Source organism: Neophocaena asiaeorientalis, unplaced genomic scaffold (genome assembly GCF_003031525.2).
Source record: "Neophocaena asiaeorientalis asiaeorientalis breed wild unplaced genomic scaffold, Neophocaena_asiaeorientalis_V1.1 scaffold268, whole genome shotgun sequence".
In the NCBI taxonomy this organism is placed as follows: domain Eukaryota; kingdom Metazoa; phylum Chordata; class Mammalia; order Artiodactyla; family Phocoenidae; genus Neophocaena; species Neophocaena asiaeorientalis.
In genome coordinates, this window is record NW_020173979.1 from 6721953 (window position 1) to 6743200 (window position 21248).

At 48.2% G+C, this 21248-nt stretch overlaps 1 protein-coding gene across 1 annotated transcript in view; it reads right to left on the reverse strand.

Annotated features, from left to right (window-relative positions):
• TENM2 (teneurin transmembrane protein 2) overlaps positions 1-21248 on the reverse strand; it is a 979370-nt gene that overhangs the window by 91815 nt on the left and 866307 nt on the right. The window contains exons 14-15 of the mRNA XM_024753416.1: positions 6151-6361; positions 1746-1865 (exon numbers count right to left, since the gene is read on the reverse strand). Of these exons, the coding sequence (XP_024609184.1) occupies positions 1746-1865; positions 6151-6361 (331 nt within the window). The remainder of the gene's footprint in view (positions 1-1745; positions 1866-6150; positions 6362-21248) is intronic.

Here is a 21248-nt window from a genome sequence, read left to right on the forward strand (position 1 = left end):
TCAATAGACGTAAAATGAGTGAACATGGAACATATGAATATTAAGGTAAATATCATGGTGGAAGCGTTTATTCTATTAATTTGTTTATATTTTATTTTGGGACATGCACGCTGCTGGGGACGCTTTTTCTTTTTAAATTTATTTATTTTTGGCTGCATTGTGTCTTCGTTGCTGCGCATGGGCTTTCTCTAGTTGCGGCCAGCGGGGGCTACTCTTGGTTGTGGTGCGCGGGCTTCTCATTGTGGTGGCTTCTCTTTGTTGTGGAGCACGGGCTCTAGGCACAAGGGCTTCAGTAGCTGTGGTGCATGGGGTCAGTTGCTCTGCGGCATGTGGGATCTTCCCAGACCAGGGCTCAAACCCGTGTCCCCTGCATTGGCAGGCAGATTCTTAACCACTGCACCACCAGGGACGCCCGGGGATGATTTTGTAGAGGGTACAGGAGAGTCAAATGTTTTGAAGTGAAATTGTTCCTCGTTGGGATGACAGCACCAAACCACCCATGTCTGTGGCACACACCACTACACAACAGATTGCGGGATTCCTCGGAGCATTTCCAAACACACCCTGTGACTTCCAGGGCTTTGCTACCTGGACAAGCTGAAGAATCACCGATCCATGAGGTTGGATAGATGAACTGGGAAGTGGATTTAGGCGATAATTAGTCAGGAAGCAGCTGAGAGGGATCGGGGAGCATACGGTGGTGAGAAACCTCAGACCGAGGACTCAGAAATGTCCTCTGGTGTCGTCACAGGACTTACAGGGCAAGAACACTGGCTTCTAAGAATGAACAAGCACCGAGGCAGCTCGGCATGGTACGCCTTCACAGTCCTAGTGCTCTCAGCTAGTTAGAATTGCCTGCACCTAGTGAATACCGAGAATATTTGGTTTCACAGGTGAAAATAGGAGGACAGGGCTACTGTGGGCTGGTGATTTTTGAAACTACCTGCAAGGCTACCTTAGGACATTAGAAAAAAAGCCCAGATTCTTCACCAGAGAAAAGCAAGATTCACAGCACATGATACGTTTATGATTTTCCAGGTTCCAGTTTTATAGAAAAAGTGTTGCATCAGATTTACATCAACCGTCTCCTCTTTCATCTGGAATAGAATACAATAGTGTGTCTGTGTGTGTTTTAAGGCTAGGGTGGGTGAGTTGTTTTCCCCTTCCCACAGATTTCGTTTCTTCTTTTTATCTTTTGCTTTAAATTTCAAGTCCATGCCCAACGGATTAAGGAAACGACAGCTTTCATCTTGGTGGAGGCTGCACGGGTGCGGGTTTTCAATCAGAGGATAATAGGGAAAGGTTGCCTCCTTCACACCGCAGGGTGACAGCTAAATGTATCTAATTAGGCTTCTCTGATTACATCCCACCCCCTCAAAACAGGAGCAAAAATAACACAACTCCTAAAGCCACAGATGAAAGCAGAAGGGGTTCACCACAGGACACTGTGGCATGTGGATCCTTGTCACCCTGCACTGCCTTTGATTTAAAATAAAATAGGAGTGAAGTTCCAAGAGCTACTCTCCCTTCCTTCTGGCCTCCGCCACACACACACACACACACACACACACACACTCACGGAAAAGCATTTACCTGCCATGGAAAAAGCGTTGCTGTGGGCAGCCCTGGAGAGGTTGACCACCCCCCAGTCCACAAGGGGGAGGCACGTAGTTCCAAGCCAACAGCACCATCTGTCTCTTTGCAGCCTCAATCCTAAGTAAGTGGAGCCCCATAAAGCTACTTACGTGCCATCTTGGCGGGTAACGGTGTAGCCGTACTTTGGATACTTGACAAAAGACACGTTCACACCAATCAGGGGAGTTCCATCTGTAGTTACTACTTGGCCTCGGATGAGAGAAACCAAGCTGAGAGAAAGAGAAACACAAGCTTTTGAGCCCCAGGCAGGAGAACAAGGGGACAAGGGAGTGTCGTAGAGTTCCCCTTCCCCATTGCCCACCCCCCCATTCTCATCTGGTCCCTAGGGCAAGGACGAGACCTTTAAACATGAACTTCTGGCTTCACACAATCACATCTCCACGAGAGATGTGGGCCAGAGGGATGTCTCAATGCAGGCGTTCCCCGAGGAACAGTCTGGGGTGAAATCCACGGGCAGCATCTTCAGTCATTCTGCTGGGCGATGGGGTCCCCTATGCACACTCCCTCTGCCCTCAGCCTCACTCCGTTTCTTGACATCACTTGCCTTTTGCTTGGCCCGAGCTTCAGGCTGCCCCTCATCACTCATGTTTGTGCCTTAGCCTGGCACGGAGAGTATTATCCTCGGGTGAGAGCTTCCCCATCTGCCTACTCATTTCCTTTTTTGGCCATGGAGGAAGGCACTGTTACTCTTCTCCTCCAGGCTGGGATGACAGAGGGAGTGGGGGGTTGGGTGGTGGGAGCACACAAAGGTTTTTTATGAAGCTGGGACATATACATACATTATTTTTCCTGTTGCCCTTTAAGAGCAAAGTTTCTCACAATCCATGCCATCCTGAGGAAAAGAGAACATTAGAGATTTTTTTTTTTTTTTTCTGGTAGAACTATCTTGGATTCTGGATTCCATGTAACTATGTATTTCTCTTACATCAAATTCCTGCTACCAGGATTTGGGGCAGGGGCAGGGGAGCGGGGAGGTGATATACCTCTCAACTTTTTGCCACCATGAGAGAAAGCCCCCCCCTCTCTCCAGATCACAGTAATTAGAACTTTCCCAAAGATGCCAGCATTCAACCAGCTCCTTCTGGGAAATCCCATAAAGCAATAGAGATGCCACAATAGTCTCCTCAAAATCCATGCAGAGAGAATGCACACGCCTCCCTTCACCTGAATTCTCCTGACTTCATAGAGAAATGGGCTAATGAGAAGTTCCATTTTTGTACTAAGTTTCCAGCCTACCAGGCAGGTTTGCAGCTGTACTGTTGGCCTTCAAGCCACTGGGCAATATGGCGAAGGCAGAGAGGTTCTCAGGCGTTCAGATTCTTGGACACACTCCCAATTTCTGGACCAGGTAATCAAGCTGACCCGTTCTTTGCCAGAATCTTGTCCAAGTCTCCTCAATTTTTTGGAATGCACTTATTTCTGCAGTCCCAGGTGAACCCACAACTGGAGGGATGCTCTCTCCAAGCACCTCTCTTTTTTATTAGCAATCCCCCCAACTGTTCAACTCCGACCCCTTGGTGATCTCAGGAGGGTTTAGACTGTTCCACTGACAGCTCTAATTGTCTGCTACTGGCTGCCTGTCAAATGAATTCCATTTTTAGCTGGTTCCAACCACAATGCCATACAGTCTTTTGAAAATGGAAAACTAATTTATGAAAATAATTCTTTCGTTCAGTTCCATTTCCTTATCTTAGCTCAGACTAAGATTTCTTTCAGGCCTTCCTAGACACTATTTTAAAATCAGTGATGTGTGTTGATGACCACAAGGTACAAGCTGCTTGTGATGAGAAAACAAAATTGGGAATACATCCCACAGTGGAGTATTTTTCCCCTCCATTTTTTATACAACTGTTATTTCTTTTAAATCATTCCCGTAGCATAAGACTTTGCAGAGTGCCATAGGAATAAAGGGAGCTGGGTTGCCTGTGATTTCTACCCTCAGTTTTCCTAATTCTTCACTGCTGCTGGCTTCCTATCGTCTCTAGGCGGTCAATTCGCAGAAAAGATTCAGCTAAGACATGCTATCAGTTCGTTTCTATTTATGATTACTGGTGCGTAACAATTATCACATTACCTAGATGGTGAGATCTGCTCTATAAATTACAGTGGTGGAGTCCAGGCATTTTAGTTATTTTTGTATGCCATTATCTAGGGGAAACGCCTTCTTAGCAGTCTTGAATTAAGCTCTTTTTTACTCCTAGCTTTGTCTTTCGTTATTTGTCAGAGGATAATGCACTGAAATTCACATGCTTGGTGAACTTCAACCTATGTCTTGGAGTAACATTTTGCATTTCTGAATTACAGATCCAAGCCGACATGCTGGAGCGTGGAGCTTTCTCTAAAGCAAGCTTCTTTTGCCCAGATCTCTGGGGCTGGTATAGTCTACCAAATATTCCGGAGCCCCTGCCTGCTCCCTACATCTTGCCTCTAACTCAGGGTGCCTTCTGGGAGTGGTAACTACTGGTGAGGAGGAGAAGATTGATTTTCAAGGCACAGGTGAAGAAAGAGTATGAAGAGGAGATGAGGAAATTACTGGATTTAGGGTAGAAATAATAAAATGTTAATAGGAAGCAGACTGAAACAGAGCACGAGCCTTTGAAAGATGCCCTTACAGTCTAAGCAAACTGTATGCAGACCTCACCGAAATGCTCATGGACTAGTGCAAGGGCCTGTCGTGAGTCTCTGGCAATGGGAATTATGTTCATAATTAAAAAGAAACATACCTACACAATCCCCGTCCCAGAACTGGGATTTAATAAGCAGGGAAAATGTATTTTTGTTCCGAGATCTGTGGTTTATTTTTTTGAGGGTTACTCATATTAAAATAATATTACTGTGTGTAGTATAATCTGTACGTATTAATTTAATTTTAACAATCAAGAAAATAAAGTTTGAGGTTAAATAACTTGCCTAACATGACACAGCTGGAGGGTGTTGTGGGGGGGGTGGCTGAAATAGACAAGGGCTGAGATTATTTTTTTCTTTTCTATTTTATTTTTAGTAAAACCAGAACAGAGAGAGGCTAACTTTGCTGGCCCACGGTGACCTCATTAAGAGCCCTCATAGTCAAAGAGCTGCCAGGAATTGGGGCTGCACAGCTTCCCAGAGAGTTCTAAGGGGCTGTAGAATTAATTGGCTGTACCATTACCCACCACTTCCCCGTCCCACCCTCGCCAGGCTCTCCCAGGGAGGAGCGGAGTCTCAGTCATGGCCTGATGATGTTTCCTCCCCAAAGTCTAATGAGGGAGGCTCCAAGACAATCACTTATAAGGGTAAGGGCTCCCCTAAGAAGTAAAGTCTGGTATTTCCTTCGCCAGCGAGAAGTCTGCTTAAGCAGTGTTATTTCCCGAGTTGCTTCAGGGTCTGCCCAGACCTAAGTGAGGATGAAGAAAACTAAGAGAAAGATGGCGTGAAGAGGGCTGTCAGAGGGGTAAGGGGGCAGGGACAAGTTCCTAGTTCCTAGAGGTTCCCAGTTCTTATTTCTCCATGAGAAGGGGTGCCCCCAAGAAGATCACACCCACCATCCTCACATCTGTGGACACCAGCGTTATCTGGACCCAGTCCGACCCAGAGTGAGATCAGAGATGTGCCGGCAGGCCTGAAGAACATCCCTGCCTCTCCTATCCTTCCTTCCGCCCTCAGAATCAGAAACAGTGCCTAGAAGACAGAACGGGCCAGCGGGTATCTCAAAGCCAACTCTTCCCCTTGCTTTGTTCTCCAGGGGTACACTTCTAACCTGCCCTGGCGGTGGTGGTGGGGGGGAGAGGAGAGGCCAAGCTGATTACAAAATAAATCCAGAATTTGCCTCTAGAATATTCGTAAGCCTCACATTAGCAACTGAGAGCAAATGGAAACTCAAGAGAAACTCCCATCCCACCCCTACCCCCCGCCATTTTGGAATGAGAAGGGGACACGCACTGGCACAGTGTCTAGCACAAACTCGGCAGTTAGCAGATGCCACTGATGGGGTGGGTGACTGTGAGGATTAGAGCCAACCTACTTCAAGTCTCTAGCTCATCACAGGCGTTCAATAAATTCTAGCCACTGGCATCATCTTGACTCTAACATGCCACAAATGCTAAGTTGTGTTATTAAGTTTATAACTGCTTTTAGAAAATACTCTGCTGAATGAAATATTTCAGGGATGATCAAATAAGAGCCACAAGGAGAGGTATTCTAAAAGGAGATTTAATATAACAATAATATCATAAAATAATAGATCGTAAAAATGATCTAGAAACCAGGCAATCAACAGGTGTCTCTAAGCAGGTTCTGGGTTGCAGGTGGCCAAATCCCATAGAGGGACCAGGACTCTGCTCTGGAGCTTGACCCATAGAGAGGAAAGGGCCTTCTATGAACCAGAGCAGGGAGCTGCTCCCATGGGGTAGTTTCCAGGCCAACTAGGCCCACAGAAAAACCAGGAGCACTTCCTCCTGCTTGGACAGGAGGGGAAGCAGCGACCTCAGCCACCCGCGGGGACAGAAGGGCACCTACCTGCTGTTGAAGGGGTTGTCTCCAGGAATGATGTGGGTGCTGTCTTTGCCGGCCAGGAGCTTGATGCGGTCGTAGAAGGACTTCACTGCGGGTGAGTCTGTCTGGCTCTGCTTAATGATGTCCAGCGGGTCCCGGGACCCCCGACAGAGCAGGCTGTTCTGACAGGCTGACTGCAGGCAGCAGTCAGGGTCCAGGCAGTCCACCAGGCCATCTGGAAGGGCAGAGACAGAGCCGGGGGTCAGCAGATATCACGGCACAAAGCTGCTCTGAGATGCTAACACCTTGTCCCGAGCAGCCTCAACCCTTCCCAACGGTCTGAATTGGCAGGTTTCACACAACAAGCCTAGGATAATTCCACTATATACTCACAGGAAGTACAAGACTGAAAGGAAATAACTGAGAATGCGGACAAATGGTTATCCCCAGGTAGTAGATTAGTGTGTTTTCTCTTCTTCTTTCTTGTATTTTTCTGGAATTTCTACTTCTTCTATCATGAGCAAGTAGTATTTGAGTGGTTGGCAATAAAAACAAACATGTTGCTCTTAAACAACATTGCGCAAAAGAATTACCTGTTGCCAGATCTCACGGGCCCGTGCTAATGGGTGTGCAAGTCATCAAAAGGCATGGGATTCCTTACATCTTGCTTCAATGGAGAAAAGCATTCCGTCCCTTCTCCCTCTAAGCCAGGGAGGGTACTGCTGACTAGTGGGAGAACCAGGGTGATGAGTTTGACACTTTCCAGGAAATGTGGAGAAATGGCTTTAGCCTGAGCACCCACAAACTAAGCCATTAGTTTCCCCAATTGCTCCTGGAACTATCTTCCCCATACCTGCAGGACTTTGAACATTCTGATTTATTTGCCTAGATTCCTGCCCCTCCACCTCTTTCCTGAGCTGATTCCTATTCATCTACCCTTCAACGAATATTTGAGTGCCATCCCTGTTCGGGAAATAAAACAGGGAACAAAGAATGATGGTGTCTGTCCTTAAGGAGCTGACAGTATAGTGGAGGAAACAGATTATGACTCATCCTTTAAGACCCAGACTAGGTGTGGCCTCCTCCAGGAAGCCTTCCTGATGATGCCGCGGCTAGGTTAGGTATTCCCGTTCTGTGTGTCCCTGAATCAGAGATTCTCAGAGAATGGTTTTGCGTCACAATCCTGTAGGGAGAATCAAGGGCCTACCCCAGAGCTCCCCAGGCATAGGTTCCAGGAGCAGGTCCTGGAGTTTGCACTTTAAACATGACTCTCAGGTGATTCTAATGCACAAGAAATACTAGAAACCGCTGTTAAAGCCAACTTGCTTGTACTAGAATTAATTGTCTCCGTATGCTTGCCTTCCTGTCTGGAAAATGAGCTCTTCGAAAAGAACAGTGTCGTATTCGTTTTTATATTCATGCCTCGCTTAGTGCCAACCACGGAATCAGGCACTCAACAAATGTTTGTTGAATGAGTAAATGACTGTTTCCCATTCCTCACATGTCTGTTAGGGCTGAGGATGGGGGTGTTTAGGGCAGTGTTTGCTCCTTAGAATTCCTATTAGAATGGATTCGTTAGCCAACCCTTCTTCACTCTGCTGGGAATTGATTGAATACACAGTGTAGGAGCTTGGAGAGTAACTTGCTTACATGTAACTCCCTGATTTGATAGCGAGGCATTTGGGGGCCATAATTAGCATCACAGAAACATGCACTCCAACCCTGGGCTGTGAGCTGACAAACACTTGAACTGGAACACTGAATCAGAGGCCTGGCTGTGTGCTTTAAATTCACTACAGTGTAATTTTTTGGCATTACCCTTTACGTTTGGTTCCACTAATGAAATAGAAATATTTAATTTCACCGAAGTTCCACGGTAATTTAGCAATTAATGTACAATGATTTGAACGCACTTTCTTTTTAGCAAACAAACAAATTAGGAGGTTGCACGTTCTGCTCGGCTTTAAATTACTAAAACTAGCCTCTCATTTTCCACGTGGGCAAATGCTGCCCGCGTGCCTCGTAACACATGTAGATTTACGAAGTTTTCTGGACACGCAGACACAGGAGGGTGAGCGGGCACGCACGCTTGAAATTTAGAGACTTTCAAAGTCATGGCTCCGAGCACCTCAGCCTGATGTGCTGGTTGAATCGGCTGCCCCCCAGGGGCCCGCAAATCTCAGACCCAAGGAACGGTGCTGGAGAAGTGTATCTCAGCAGCGGAATGACGCTGAGGTACCATGTCAGACCCACGTTCAGATCATCCAGGGGCTCCCAGGGCCCTTGGCAGAATAAGAAAAAGAAAAGAATAGAAAATAAAAAAGGAGAGTATTCTGCCTCTATCATCGCCTTCCGTGGAGCGCCTTCATTAGACAGAAGGAATCCACCACGGAATGCCTGCTTCAGATTTAAAAAGACCCTGCTGAGACATGTTGGCAGTGCTTCATCCAGCCGCCGCAGAAACTTCTCAGGTGAGAAGAAAGCCACCGTTATTAGCACTATAGAGTTCTTTAAGGCCACCGGCCTCGTCCCATTAGGAGTTCCATCCATCTCTGGTGGCCTTTTCCTCCTGAAGCTGGGAATGTGCCACCTCCCACCCCCAACCCCTTTCCATACAGCCAGCTTGAGGGCCTCACATCAGGAGTGAATAATAAATTACAGACAGTCTTGCCTATTAAGCACTGAACGTTTTCCTCTCCCAACTCCCTCTAGTCTGCGACTCCTTCTGTGACTGTGACTGCTTCAAGAGCATGGACCTCAAATTTCCCCACTGTTTTGTTGACTCCAGGCTTTTTATTCAAGGGCCTGTCTGGCAGGAGATGTCCTACAAACACATCAGCAATAGCAGATGGCAAATGCTAACAAAAAGGGGATAAAAAGGATAGAAATGATTTCCTCCTACATATTTACATTTACCTGCTCCAGAGATGGTGCATTTGGGGTTCTATCCATTACTAAGTGTGAGCATACGTTACGCCTGTAACGACCTCATCATGTTTCGTGATTAGGGCCTGCTGCCGCCGAACACTTGCAGACAACACTGTGAACTTGAAACTGGCACTCCAATCTCCCCGTGGCCTGTCAGTCATGAGAAGCGCATCTTTATGCCAGCAAGCCCCTCGCATGGAGTCTGACGTGGCAATCTTCAGTAAATTACCCTGTCACTGACAATCTTGCAGTTATCTCGCAAACAATCAAGCAAGCAATCAAACTGTTCTGAATTGCCAGTTCAGGACCTGAGAGGCTGCCAATGTCTCCATTCAACAGGGGCGTGAAAGCGGCACGGCCCCCCTATGACACTGGACGATTTATTTTTTTATTTATCCACCTCCTTATTTGTTTGTCTGCTTGGCTTTTATCCTGGTGAGAGAGGTTTGCAGAGTCTTCGAAAAGGGCCCCATTCTGACTCAGCGGTTACGGGAAAGTGACCCAGGCCTTCCCCATCGGCTCACAGTGGTGCCCTGCATCTGCTTAATAAACATCCTCATTAACTCCACTCTGTGAGATGTGGCCGCCGCCTATCATCTAGGTGCTTTCTGTTAGAACGCACGCTAAATCATAGCTCTGGCTGTGTTCCACACACGTACGTCATATGCTACTTGTAGTGGCCACTGCAGAGAAACATGGACGTGCAGAAACTTTCTGGGAACGGTAGGTTAGGCATTCTTTGTCTTGCTTTTGATAAAGAAAATCAGAGAATCTTTCATAACAGTTCTGGCAACGTGACGCAGATATCAGGTTAAGGCTACATTGAAGCCTTTGGATTGGAATTCCCAAGGTAAAAAGCCAAAAAGTCTATACAGCGTCAGAGGTAAGAGCTTGGCCTGTGGAATCCTCTAGGCCCTGGCTGTGTGAGCTTAGAAAGATAATCAACCTGGCTGAAACTCAATTTCTTTGCCTTTAAAACTGAGTGATAGGGCTTCCCTGGTGGCGCAGTGGTTGAGAGTCCGCCTGCCAAAGCAGGGGACACGGGTTCGTGCCCCGGTCCGGGAAGATCCCACATGCCGCGGAGCGGCTGGGCCCGTGAGCCATGGCCGCTGAGCCTGCGCGTCCAGAGCCTGTGCTCCGCAACGGGAGAGGCCACAGCAGTGAGAGGCCCGCGTACCGCAAAAAACCCCCAAAAAAACAACCAAAAAAACTGAGTGATAACAATGCATATATCATAGGGTTATGTGATGGGGAGTTGACAGATGGAGTATCAGTCTGGCATCCAGTATGTGTTCAATGAACAGTAGATATTACTATAACCAGAAACTCCCTGAAGTTTTCCACTTTTTCAATTTATAAAAACTGGACATAAAAATAAATGAAATGAATGTCCCCTGATTAGAGTCATTCACTGGTATGTGTTATAGGTAGGTTGCATCTTGGCAAGAATGCTATGCTTTCAAATAGTGATACGATAATAATAATGGGTGGTAATAATAAATGCTATATATTGTGCAGGATTTACATATATTCTTGATTTAAATCCTCATGGTAACCCTACAAAGCAGAATAATATAACCCTTGAGCTGCGGACTCTGGATCAGGGTATCCGGGTTTGAATCTCAGATCAGCGACTACCAATCTGCTGACCCTGGACAATTTAACTGCTCTGTGCCTCAGTTTCCTTATGTACAAAATGAAGAAGATGGTAACATTAGAAGGTGCCGCTGGGAGGATGAAAGCAGTTATTACATATTCAGGACTTGGAAGAGTGCCTGGTGTAGCGAGCACTCACTAAACTGTGTATCATCCCCCGCATCACGGTATCACCCATCCTACAGAGTTGGAAACTGAGGCTCCGAGAAGCCGAGTAAGTTAGCCAAGAGGTGGAGCAGCAGCTTTGGAGAAAAAGTAGGAAAAGGCAACCCATGAGATCATCACCCGTGTCTTCTTCATTATCGGAAGGAGGAGATGTTTCCTTCCCAAAGGGAGGCTGAAGACAGGGCAGTGGACACCCATCAAGCTGGAAAAGTGTGAGCAGCCATGGGATTTAACCACTTCTGAAGGCCTGTCTGCTCCTACAGCTGGGGAAGTGTTTGGCTGTTTGAGATGAACATCTGAAAAGGAATCAACATGAGAAACAAGATGCCTGGGAATTCATTCCCTGCAAGGCAGGCTGCTGAGGACCATACTATCTACCTGTGAGACTCAAAGCCCCTTTCAGCTGTTTACTGCTGGCACAAGGTCACACTTCTGGGCAGCCTCTCCCGTTGCGGAGCACAGGCTCCAGACGCGCAGGCTCAGCGGCCATGGCTCACGGGCCCAGCCGCTACGCGGCACGTGGGATCTTCCCAGACCGTGGCACGAACCTGCGTCCCCTGCATCGGCAGGTGGACTCTCAACCACTGCACCACCAGGGAAGCCCTGCAAGACTTTTTAAGGAGCTCCTAAACAGTCAAGAGATTTAACCTCAAAGCCTTAATTGAACACCTACTAGCGATGCTACACTCAAGGGGAAGGGGGTCACGGGTAAACAGAGAGGTTACAGAGAAGCCACAGCAAACATCTGAATATTTCCGAGTTGGCTGAAACATGCACAGCTTTTCTGTCTCGGGAAGGCTGCCTGAGTCCATGCATCACTCCTACATGGAAGCAAAGTCTCCGGGAATGAGAGGAGGTTTATTTCATTTGTTTCCTCTTTGATCTTCGTAAACTGGGCAGCTTTGGGAGAATCCAGATGGAAGCATTTGGGGCAGTTTTGGGTGCCTTTTGTTCCCTGCAGCTTGGTTTGCAAGTGACTCCCTCTACAACCTGCATGAGCTCTCCGGTTTCCTTGGGCGGTAAAGCCTTCAGAGGAAGATCCGAATTTACTTTTCTTAGTTTTATTTTGTGACAGGGTGGCACAAATCGACTCCCACAATTCACTGCAGGCGCCATGGATAGCGCTGCTAGCGTCTGCAGGAAGCACTCGTTTGGGAACTAGGCAGCAGCTCAGATTTGAAAAATGAGCCCCACTTTTCCCAGACCATGGTTTGCTGAGAGGGGCTACCAACCACCAAATCTACCTTCCCCACTCAGTGGGTCAGGAGGCCGTAGGGTGGACTGGGTAAAACATGGGCTTTGAAGACTACATAGTCTTTCATGTATAGGATGCTCGAGAACAGGCAAAGTTCATGAATTACAGTAGAAAGTTAGAAATTGTGGTCACCTTAATGCAGAGGTATTAGCTGGAAAAGAATATAGGGGACTTTTCAGGTTCTGGGAACTTTCTAGATCTTCACCTTATTCACTTGGCTTCACTGGTGAATATGTCTATAAAAATTCATCAAGGTGTATATTTAAGTTTATGTACTTTATGTATTTGCTAACAGACTGACTTTAGGCAAGATAATCACCCTCTCTGTGCCCTGTTCCCCTTATGTACAAAGTAGGCATGATGGTGAGGATGAGGATGAGGATGGTGATGGTGATGGTGATGGTGATGGTGATGGTGATGGTGATGCTTCAAGGAGCATTGGGAGGACTAAAGAAGACAATCCACATAAGGTCCTTAGAACCGTTGTGAGCACTGTGAGCACCTAGTAACCTACTAAGTGTCTCAGTCATTTCTACTTCTTTTCTTCTTTGTGAGTCTTCTTGGCATCATATACGTCTGTTTCGCATCCAGAGTGAGGTACTTGCCAAATTCTCATTTTCCCAGGAAAAATACAGGGAGTTAAGGTGGTGAACGCAATATACCCTAGGGCTATTTTTTTTTTAAATAAATTTATTTATTTTTTGCTGCGTTGGGTCTTCGTTGATGTGTGTGGGCTTTCTCTAGTTGAGGCGAGCAGGGGCTACTCTTCGTTGTGGTGCGTGGGCTTCTCATTGCGGTGGCTTCTCTTGTTGCTGAGCACGGGCTCTAGGTGTGCGGGCTTCAGTAGTTGTGGCACGTGGGCTCAGTAGCTATGGCTTGTGGGCTCTAGAGCGCAGGCTCAGTAGTTGTGGCGTATGGGCTTTGTTGCTCCGCGGCATGTGGGATCTTCCCGGACTAGGGATTGAACCTGTGTCCCCTGCATTGGCAGGGGGGTTCTTTACCACTGCGCCACCAGGGAAGTCCCCGTAGGGCTATTTTTGAGATCGCTTAACAATGGGGAGGTGGGGAAATCAATGAAGCAGCGGCAGGAGAAGGCAGGAGGCAACAAGCTGGGGCAAGAAGGGCGAGTCCTGCGCTGTCTGCTCTTTGTGATGGAAATGAAGAGGGAGCAGGGGGCGCTGGAGAGCACCCTTCTCGGAGGGCTGGCAAAAGCCAAAGGTTCCTGAATTTTAGCCAGCAGCATAAAGGGGTTCTTGAGTAAAGAATATGGCGACCATAGCATTTGTTTTGTCTCGGGAGTTATTTTGTTTTAAGGTGAGCTCCTGCAGGACTGTGAGGAAAGTGTGGGGGGCTCCTGGCTAATATTTTTCTGCCCGGCCCCTATCTATATAAACAATTTGAGTTTCCCAAATCAGCATACCAGCATTATTCTGGCAGCCTGATCTTACATAAGCTTGCAAAACATACACTCCTTCAGCCAGCAGGAGCAATTGCCTTGCCAATCTGCCCTCTAGAATCGAGGCTGGGCATTGGACCCTGAGATAGCTCAGAGATGCAAATCTTCCAACACCTTAGGGTATCTGGTCGACCCTACATGCATGGAGGTGGAGGTGAGGAGAGGCAGAGGGTCAGAGAGCACCCTGAAAGGGAGAAACAGGGCCCAGGGCTCATGGGGGTCCTAGTCCGGGTGAGGGTGCTCTTCCCAGACAGCACTGCTGATCCTGGCCAGTCCCTGCCACTGGAACAGCACTTAGAAAATTTTAAGGTGGGCACTCCAAAGCTCAGGGAACCTCTGGGCTCCTATCCTAGTTAGACAAATAACATAATAATACAGGCTTTAGAGTCAGAATGGTCTGGTTTGAAAACCTATTCCATCATTCATTAGCTATGTAAATTTGGCAAGTGACTGACCTCCTGTGACTCAGTGTTCCCAGCTATAGAATGGACTTAATAGCACCTACGTCACCAGAGAGCACGGAGATGCTAAGACGGGCCCCGTGAAATGAGAAGATGAAGGTACTGCACTTAACACAGAGGAAGAACTCAATAAAGGGAGGCTATTCTCAATGATACTTCCTGCTCTCCACCAGGGAAAGGCACTGTTCTATTTGCATTTTACCCAATGTCTGCTGACAAGCTGGAAGTGAGGGATAATTGAAAGGATTCTGGCTTGATGTAACTAAGAAGTGAAAGGAATGGGCAAGGCTGACTTGATTTAACCTGGCAATATGAGATTAGTTCTTCATTGCTGCTGTTAGGTCTCCCGCATTGCCAACCTTTTAAAGCAATAGATTGGCTGACAGTGTGCTCATTTGGAAGGTTTCACCTGCCATTAATACCCTGGCTGCCCGACGGACTGTCTTTCAGCAGGCATCTTGCCTCTCCCTCCACAGGGCAACCGCCATCCTTAAACATTGCAAGAAGTGAAATTGTATTTGCACTCCTTCTGGAAGGCCTGTTGGAAGTTTTCCTCTTGCTTCTTGTCAACTCTTTTTGTCAGTCTGTGAATTCCAAGCCCCGGGATCCTTGCCCCAAAAGCACCTTCCAGCTTTTCCTATAACTTAGCAATGGAAGATCCATCATGTCCAACCAGAGACCTGGCAGAGCAGAGGCCTCCCTGAGAGCTGCTTTGCTGGCTTTCCTAGTCTTCAGGATGGATGTGGGAAAGAAAGCAAAGGCTTCCTAGGACAACCCAGGCACTGTTACTGAAGGCAGGGATACGATCCAGGTAAGACCTCTCTTTGATATGGCTCTGGCTTTACCGCGAAGCTACTGGGGCATCTGGTCGACCCCACGTGACTGGAGGTGGGGATGAAGGATGGTAGAAATTTTATGACAATGATCTTGAAGTGTGTGTCTAGTTGTTTTTGTTTTTTTTTTTGAATGGTTCTTCATCAGAAATGAAACAGACAAAAAACAAAACACTATTAACCAAACCCTTTAAAACCAATGCTTCTCAAATTCTAACCAGCATCAGAATCACCTGGGGAACTTGTTAAAATGTAGATTCTAATTCTGTAGTCCTAGACTGGGGCTCGAGAGCCTGCACTTCTTACAGGGTCCTAGGTGATGCTGACGCTGGTGTTCTGAGCACCGTACTTCTGTAAGTCAGGCACTAAACCACTACTGGTCAAGTTGTGCTCCCTGATTTCTTGTCCTGGAATCACCTCAGTGATGTTAAAATACTGACCCCGGTCGTCACCCACACCTCCTAAATTCCTGAGGGCGGAAACTAGGAATCTGCACTTTAATGAAAAGGCCCCAATGATTCCTTAGTTCACTAAAGCTTGAGACCCCCTGCTCTGAATTATTGAAACACCTTTCAGATATCCACAGCAGCACAACTGACCCTCAGGAACTAAACCAGCTTTTCCAAATTATGCCTCCTGGGGATGTTAACAGGGGTTCCCTGAAATAGAAATGGAGGTGGGACAGGAGGGTCTGTGGTCAAATGCAGTTTGGGAGATGCTGGTTAAACAAAGTTAAACTGGTTTAATCACACCAGGAGTTCTCAGAGCCCTTGATGAGTGAATATGCATTAGGACTCTTTACTGTTGCAGTGGAGTGTGTGGTATTTCCTGACCAAGGACCCCATCTGGCTTGGAGCATCTCCCTGCAACAGTCTCCCTGCAATCAGCCTTACTGGTTGGGGAGCACTTCATGAGAACACAGAGCTCTAGGTTTGGGGGTTCTATCCCAGGAAGGACCAGCCAAACCTTCACCTATTCAACGGTCACAAGTGGCAGCCCCAGGCTTGATTGTCGCATAAAATGCAGGTTTTTGGCTGATCAGACCCAATGCAAACCACGTCATCACTACTAGCACATCAGCTCAGAGCCTCTGTCCTTGGGCTCCCAGAGCCTCCCCCAAACCAATGCCATTTCAGCATAGGGGTCCTGTGCTAGGTGACAGTATCCTGCGGGGGTCAGCACGACCATGAAGTGTTAATGGCAACCATGTCTTATGAGAGTCGATAGCTGGCATTTAGGAAAAGCTTACTAAGTGCCAGGCACCATGCTAAGTGCTTTACACGCATCCTCTCACTAAATCACCACCAGAACTCTAGGCACCATTAGCCCTGCTGTTTACAGATGAAGATCTGCAGATTTAGAGAGAGGTTAAATACCTCGCCTAAGACCGTGCAGCTTTTGTATGGTGGGGCTGGGTTCTGAACCCAGTTTGCTGCACTCCAACGTTAAATCCTACATGCAGCTGCCATGATAGGTCTGTTACCGTTCAACATTCCGAGTGGCCGATACACAGGAGGTGTTGTACCTGCCAGGTACAAGACATGCTTAGGGCCTGCACCAAGCTCTTTTAGTTAAGGCAGGGCTACGTCCAACAGAAGAGGGACAATTTAAAGACATACTGAAGGGGCGATTTATTTTTTGGAAAACTGGGACACAGAATGTTTTCGTTGCCCTCTGCCCCAGCTCCTAACTTTACCAGCTTACACTTCTGACTTGGGTGGACCACCACAGGGCTGTCCCCCTCACCAGCAGCTTAAGCTCCTCTCTGCTTTCTCAGCCTGCATCATGCAACCTTATCCAGACACCATCCAGTAAGGCTCACAAGAACCCTTTGAGGAGGCTTCTGTGATCTCTACTTCGCAGATAAAGAAACTGAGGCTCAGAGAGGTTAAGGGCCTTGCCCACAATCACACAGCAAGTAAATGATGGAGGAGTGATTCACCCCTAGGCTGTCCACCTCCGAAGCCTACACTCTTGGTTTCTACCCTCCATTCTTCATAAGAGGCTGTGAGTGATCACAGCCATATCAAGGTTCCCTGTGAATGTTGTAGAATGTGAGGAAGGAAAGGCCAAGCCTTTAGAAAACATTTTTTTTCTAGTTGCCGTTTCTTTTGGTCTCTCTCTCTCTCTCTCTCTCTCTCTCTCTCTCTCTCTCTCTCTGTCTCCCTTCTTCCCCACCCCCTCCCACTGCTGCTTCTCCACAACCCAGACACAGGCTCAAGGAATAATGATCTCACTTGATCAGAAAGTTTTCACCTTGGACATCCCTGACAGGCCTCTCTGGCACAGTCTCACCCTTGTTAGCCCAGGGCCATGTTTTTATCCCCAGGGGCTTTCTACCCTGCCTGCAGCTGTCTTCCCCGCTTTCCTGTTACAAAAAACCAGTGGCAACAGAGAGCAGGGGCCTCTGATCTCAGCCACTGATATCCCCACATGCTCGCCCTTGCCCTGCTGTTTCTGGCCTCTCCCAGCCCACTCTGCTCCACCCCACACGCCTGTTGACCTCATCAACCACCATTTCCAAGAGCCCACTGACAGGTCAGACAGAAGTGAGCCGATGGCCGGGGAGTCCAGGCCTGGCTGGGGGGGTGGCAGCCTGGTGGGGTGCCAGGCAGTGACCTGCTGGGCCCCTCAGAAAGGAAAGGGGCTGTCACCACCGACACCTCTGAGCAACAAGCCGGAACAGTGACTTTCCGCCTGAGGAGAGATCCTGTCTCTTGCGGGGGGGCGGTGGGAGGAGCGGTCCCAAAGTTGAGAGAATTAGCAGCTTTGATGACCGTGTAAAGAATAGACAAATACCCACAGCCCTGCAACTGGGAGAAGGACCAGACTCAGCTATCTACAAACTTCCTGCTAGACTAGGGAAATCAGAAGTATGAATTTCCTAAACACGGCCATTACTACACTCCAGGCACTGTGCTGAACGCTCCCCTAGAGATTTTCTCATTTAATCTTCACATCCACTCTGCTGCGTTGGTACCAGGAGCCGGTATTGTATTGCCAGTTATGAACACAGCATCTGGAGGTCGGCAACACATTGTCTGTGTGGCTTTGGGCAAATTACTTTACCTCTCTGAGCCTCAGCTTCCTCATCGGTAAAATGGAAATAGTAATCGTATCAGCATAATAGAGCTGTTGTGAAAGACTAAATAAGCTTTATGCAAAAGCATTCAGCGGAGAGTAACCATCTGTTTACTCTGGCTTCCTCACTATTCCACATCTGGCCAAGCAAGCCATCGTGTGGGATGTCTGGGCTCACTCAACAGCCATCCCTGGCCGCCCCTGCCTTTCCTCCTGTCTTGGAGGAGGGAGCTTGCCTACCTACTGCCATCAGCCCACAGGAAGCCGATACACTGGGTGAGCAAAGTCGGCCACAGAGGTGAAAAGCAGCAGAATCACGTGTTCACGTCTCAGTGAAACAAACAGTGTATCTTACGTTTGGATTTTCTTGGCATTGAGAAAATGGTGTCAGTGATATACAGTGACTTGGGTGTCACTGTCTGTATGCATGTGTTTCTTTCATCCCCAAATGAAACTTATTCATCCTAAAATAATCTACTGAATAAATGACAACTGCTTTTTATCCTAGATACTTCTCATTAAAGCTTTCATTCTTCAATTCATTTAATAAGGAATTAACCAAGACAGACAGGGACCCTGAGGTTGTGGGTCTAGATTCGAGAGGGGAAACAATGAACAAATAAATGTATAATAGACTTTGCAAGAGTGATAGTGCTTTGAAGAAAAGTAAAGCAGGGCAAAGGGTTGGAGAGGGTTGGAGGGGAACCAGGGATGGCATCTCTGAAGAAGTCATGTTTGGGTAGAAACCTAAATGAAATGAGGAAACAAGTCACGGAAACATCTGAGGGAAAAGCATTCTGGGCAGAGGGAACAGCAGGTGCAAACGGCCATGGTTGGGCTGTATTTTGTGAGCTATGGGAAGAACAAGATGGTGGATGCTGGCCCAGTGGAGGGAGAGGAATAGAAGGACAAAATGAGATCAGATGGAAGCGGGCACCTGCTGATGCAAAGCAATGGCCAACGTTGCACGTGGACGCCATTCTACGGTAGACGAGATGCCCTGGGAAAATACCAGAAGAGGCGTGATATGACCTGACTCTTAAAAGAATTCTTCTGAGGGCTCTGTGTGGGATAGACTGGCAGCTGCAGGAACAGCAGCCCAGCCTAGCAAAGCTGGTGGCATGATCTGGGTGGAGGTGGGAAGACATTAAGAAACCAGGGCCTTCATAATTAAGAATAGAGATTGGAGGGGCCAGACAGGGGTGCGTCCACAGATCTGTGCGGCAACACGCAGGGACAAACGTGGCGGGAGAGAGAGCCAGGGAACCTGCCACAGAGATGTGAGCCCAGGGATGTCTGCAGCATCCATATGCCAATCAAGTCGCCACTGCCTTGAGAAGCAGAGCATCTCGGCTTGTCTCCCCATCAGGCAGCCCAGGGCCACCACGCCTGGAGACATCACTCACTGCAGGCTCTCGAGCTCCCCTCTAAAGGGGACATATTGTGCCAAGTCAGTGGTTCCCAAAGTGTCAGCATCATCTGGGTATTCGCTAGAAATGCATGTCAGCGGGCCCCATACCAGACCTATCAGACGAGAAACTGGGGGAGAGGCTCATGCCTTCCGGTGACTCTGATGCCCACTGACCCACCAGAAGCGCTGTGCTCAGTGTCTTGCACGCTAAACTCATCTATGCCTCACAGTGTCCTATAAGGTCGGACCCGTCATTAGCCCCACTTTACGGAGGACAAAACTGAGGCTCAGAGAGAGGGAGAGAGAATGACTTGCTTCGGCTCACACTGTGGAGCAGTGGAGGGGCCAGGACGTGAACCAAAGCTTCCTGACCCCAAAGCCTCGTTACCACCCTGCCAGGCTGCTTCCTCCTGCCACGGGCAACGAGGAAACATAAGGAAAGGCCCTTCTTTCTTCCCTGCTCTGAGCATGTGTGTTCAGGAATAATCCAAGTAGACACATCAGTTTGAAGGAAGAGGGGTCGTTGCGATTTTGGGGACCAAGATGCTAAGTGGAGGGAGGTAAAGCCAATACTTGGGGTAGAGTGCACTCTGCCCAGCCTGGCACACACGACCTGTCTCTGTCTGTCCAGACCTGCTTCCCCAAGCTCTCCCTCCTCCACTCTGCACACCTTGAGCCTTCTCAGATGTCCCCACACGTGCTCTGCTGCCTCTGGCCTCTGTGCCTTTGCCATTTTCTTTGCCCACAATGCCCTTCTCTCTTGCCTAACCTAATTCCTCTGTAGCTTTCAAAATTCAAGCTTTACCGGTCCTGGAAGCCTTCAATGTCCCTCTGCTGGTCTGCCATCACCCCTTGGCCTTATGTCTATCATGGACACTTAGGATACAGCTTTGCAGTGACTGGTTTCACGTATGCCTCACCCCCCCAACGAGACTGTGGATTCTTTGCGGGTCTGTGTGTCTCGTTCATTCCTGCAGAGGAGAGGCTCGGTGTATATTTGTTGAATGACTAAATGATTTGGGCGGTTCTGTCCAAGAGTGTGGCTTGTTTGTGGGGGAGGTGTTTGCCATCATCACCATCAATGAGAAGAGGTCTGTGCAGGGCAGGGACGGGAGGCGGTGAGGGAGGCCCACCTGGGGTGCAAAATTAAAGAAGGCCCTCACTCTCAGGTGTGAGGTTCCTCCGTTCATCCTAGTGGGTCTCAGATAGATCTTGGCTCAAACCAGCAGTGCCAGGCACCTGTTCTCTGAATGGTGACTGGGTCCCTTTGGGGGAAACATGTACTGGATTTAAAGCCAGGAAACTAAGCCTCTGGCTCCTATCTGCCCCACCCTGCTACGTGGCCTTGAAGAAGTTACTTTCCCTCTCTGGGTTTTGCCGCTGCTGAAGACTGTATATTTCAGCCTTTCTGTATCTGACATTCCTGGGCTCCATGATCTCCCTATCTCATGAAGACATAGCGTCCCTCAGTGCGTGGCCCTACCCATGGGTACTGCTGGTAGTACTGGCTGGGCAGATCAAGGATGAAATACCTTGAGGATTGCAAAGGGAGGGAATTCCCTGGAAGAGGCTTGGATTTTGCTGTGTGTGGAGAGATACGGAAGCACTGGGCACAGAGCTTTGGGGGACACCTTGCAGTTTTCTTTGGATTCACATTTGGCCGCATAATTCTGGCCCCTCTCCAATCCCCCAGAGCTCGTGGCTGAGAAGATGGAAAGTCAAAGAAAAGAGCACAGGCTTTGGGGCAGCTGTTCTCGCTGCAGTGTGGAGAACGCCTAGCTATTTAAAGTCCAACTGCTCCACTTTCCCCCGCTGGCCCCCCCCCCGCCGGCATTCCATTGCAGAAGTACTTTGTGGCAAAAATGCACTCCAGATC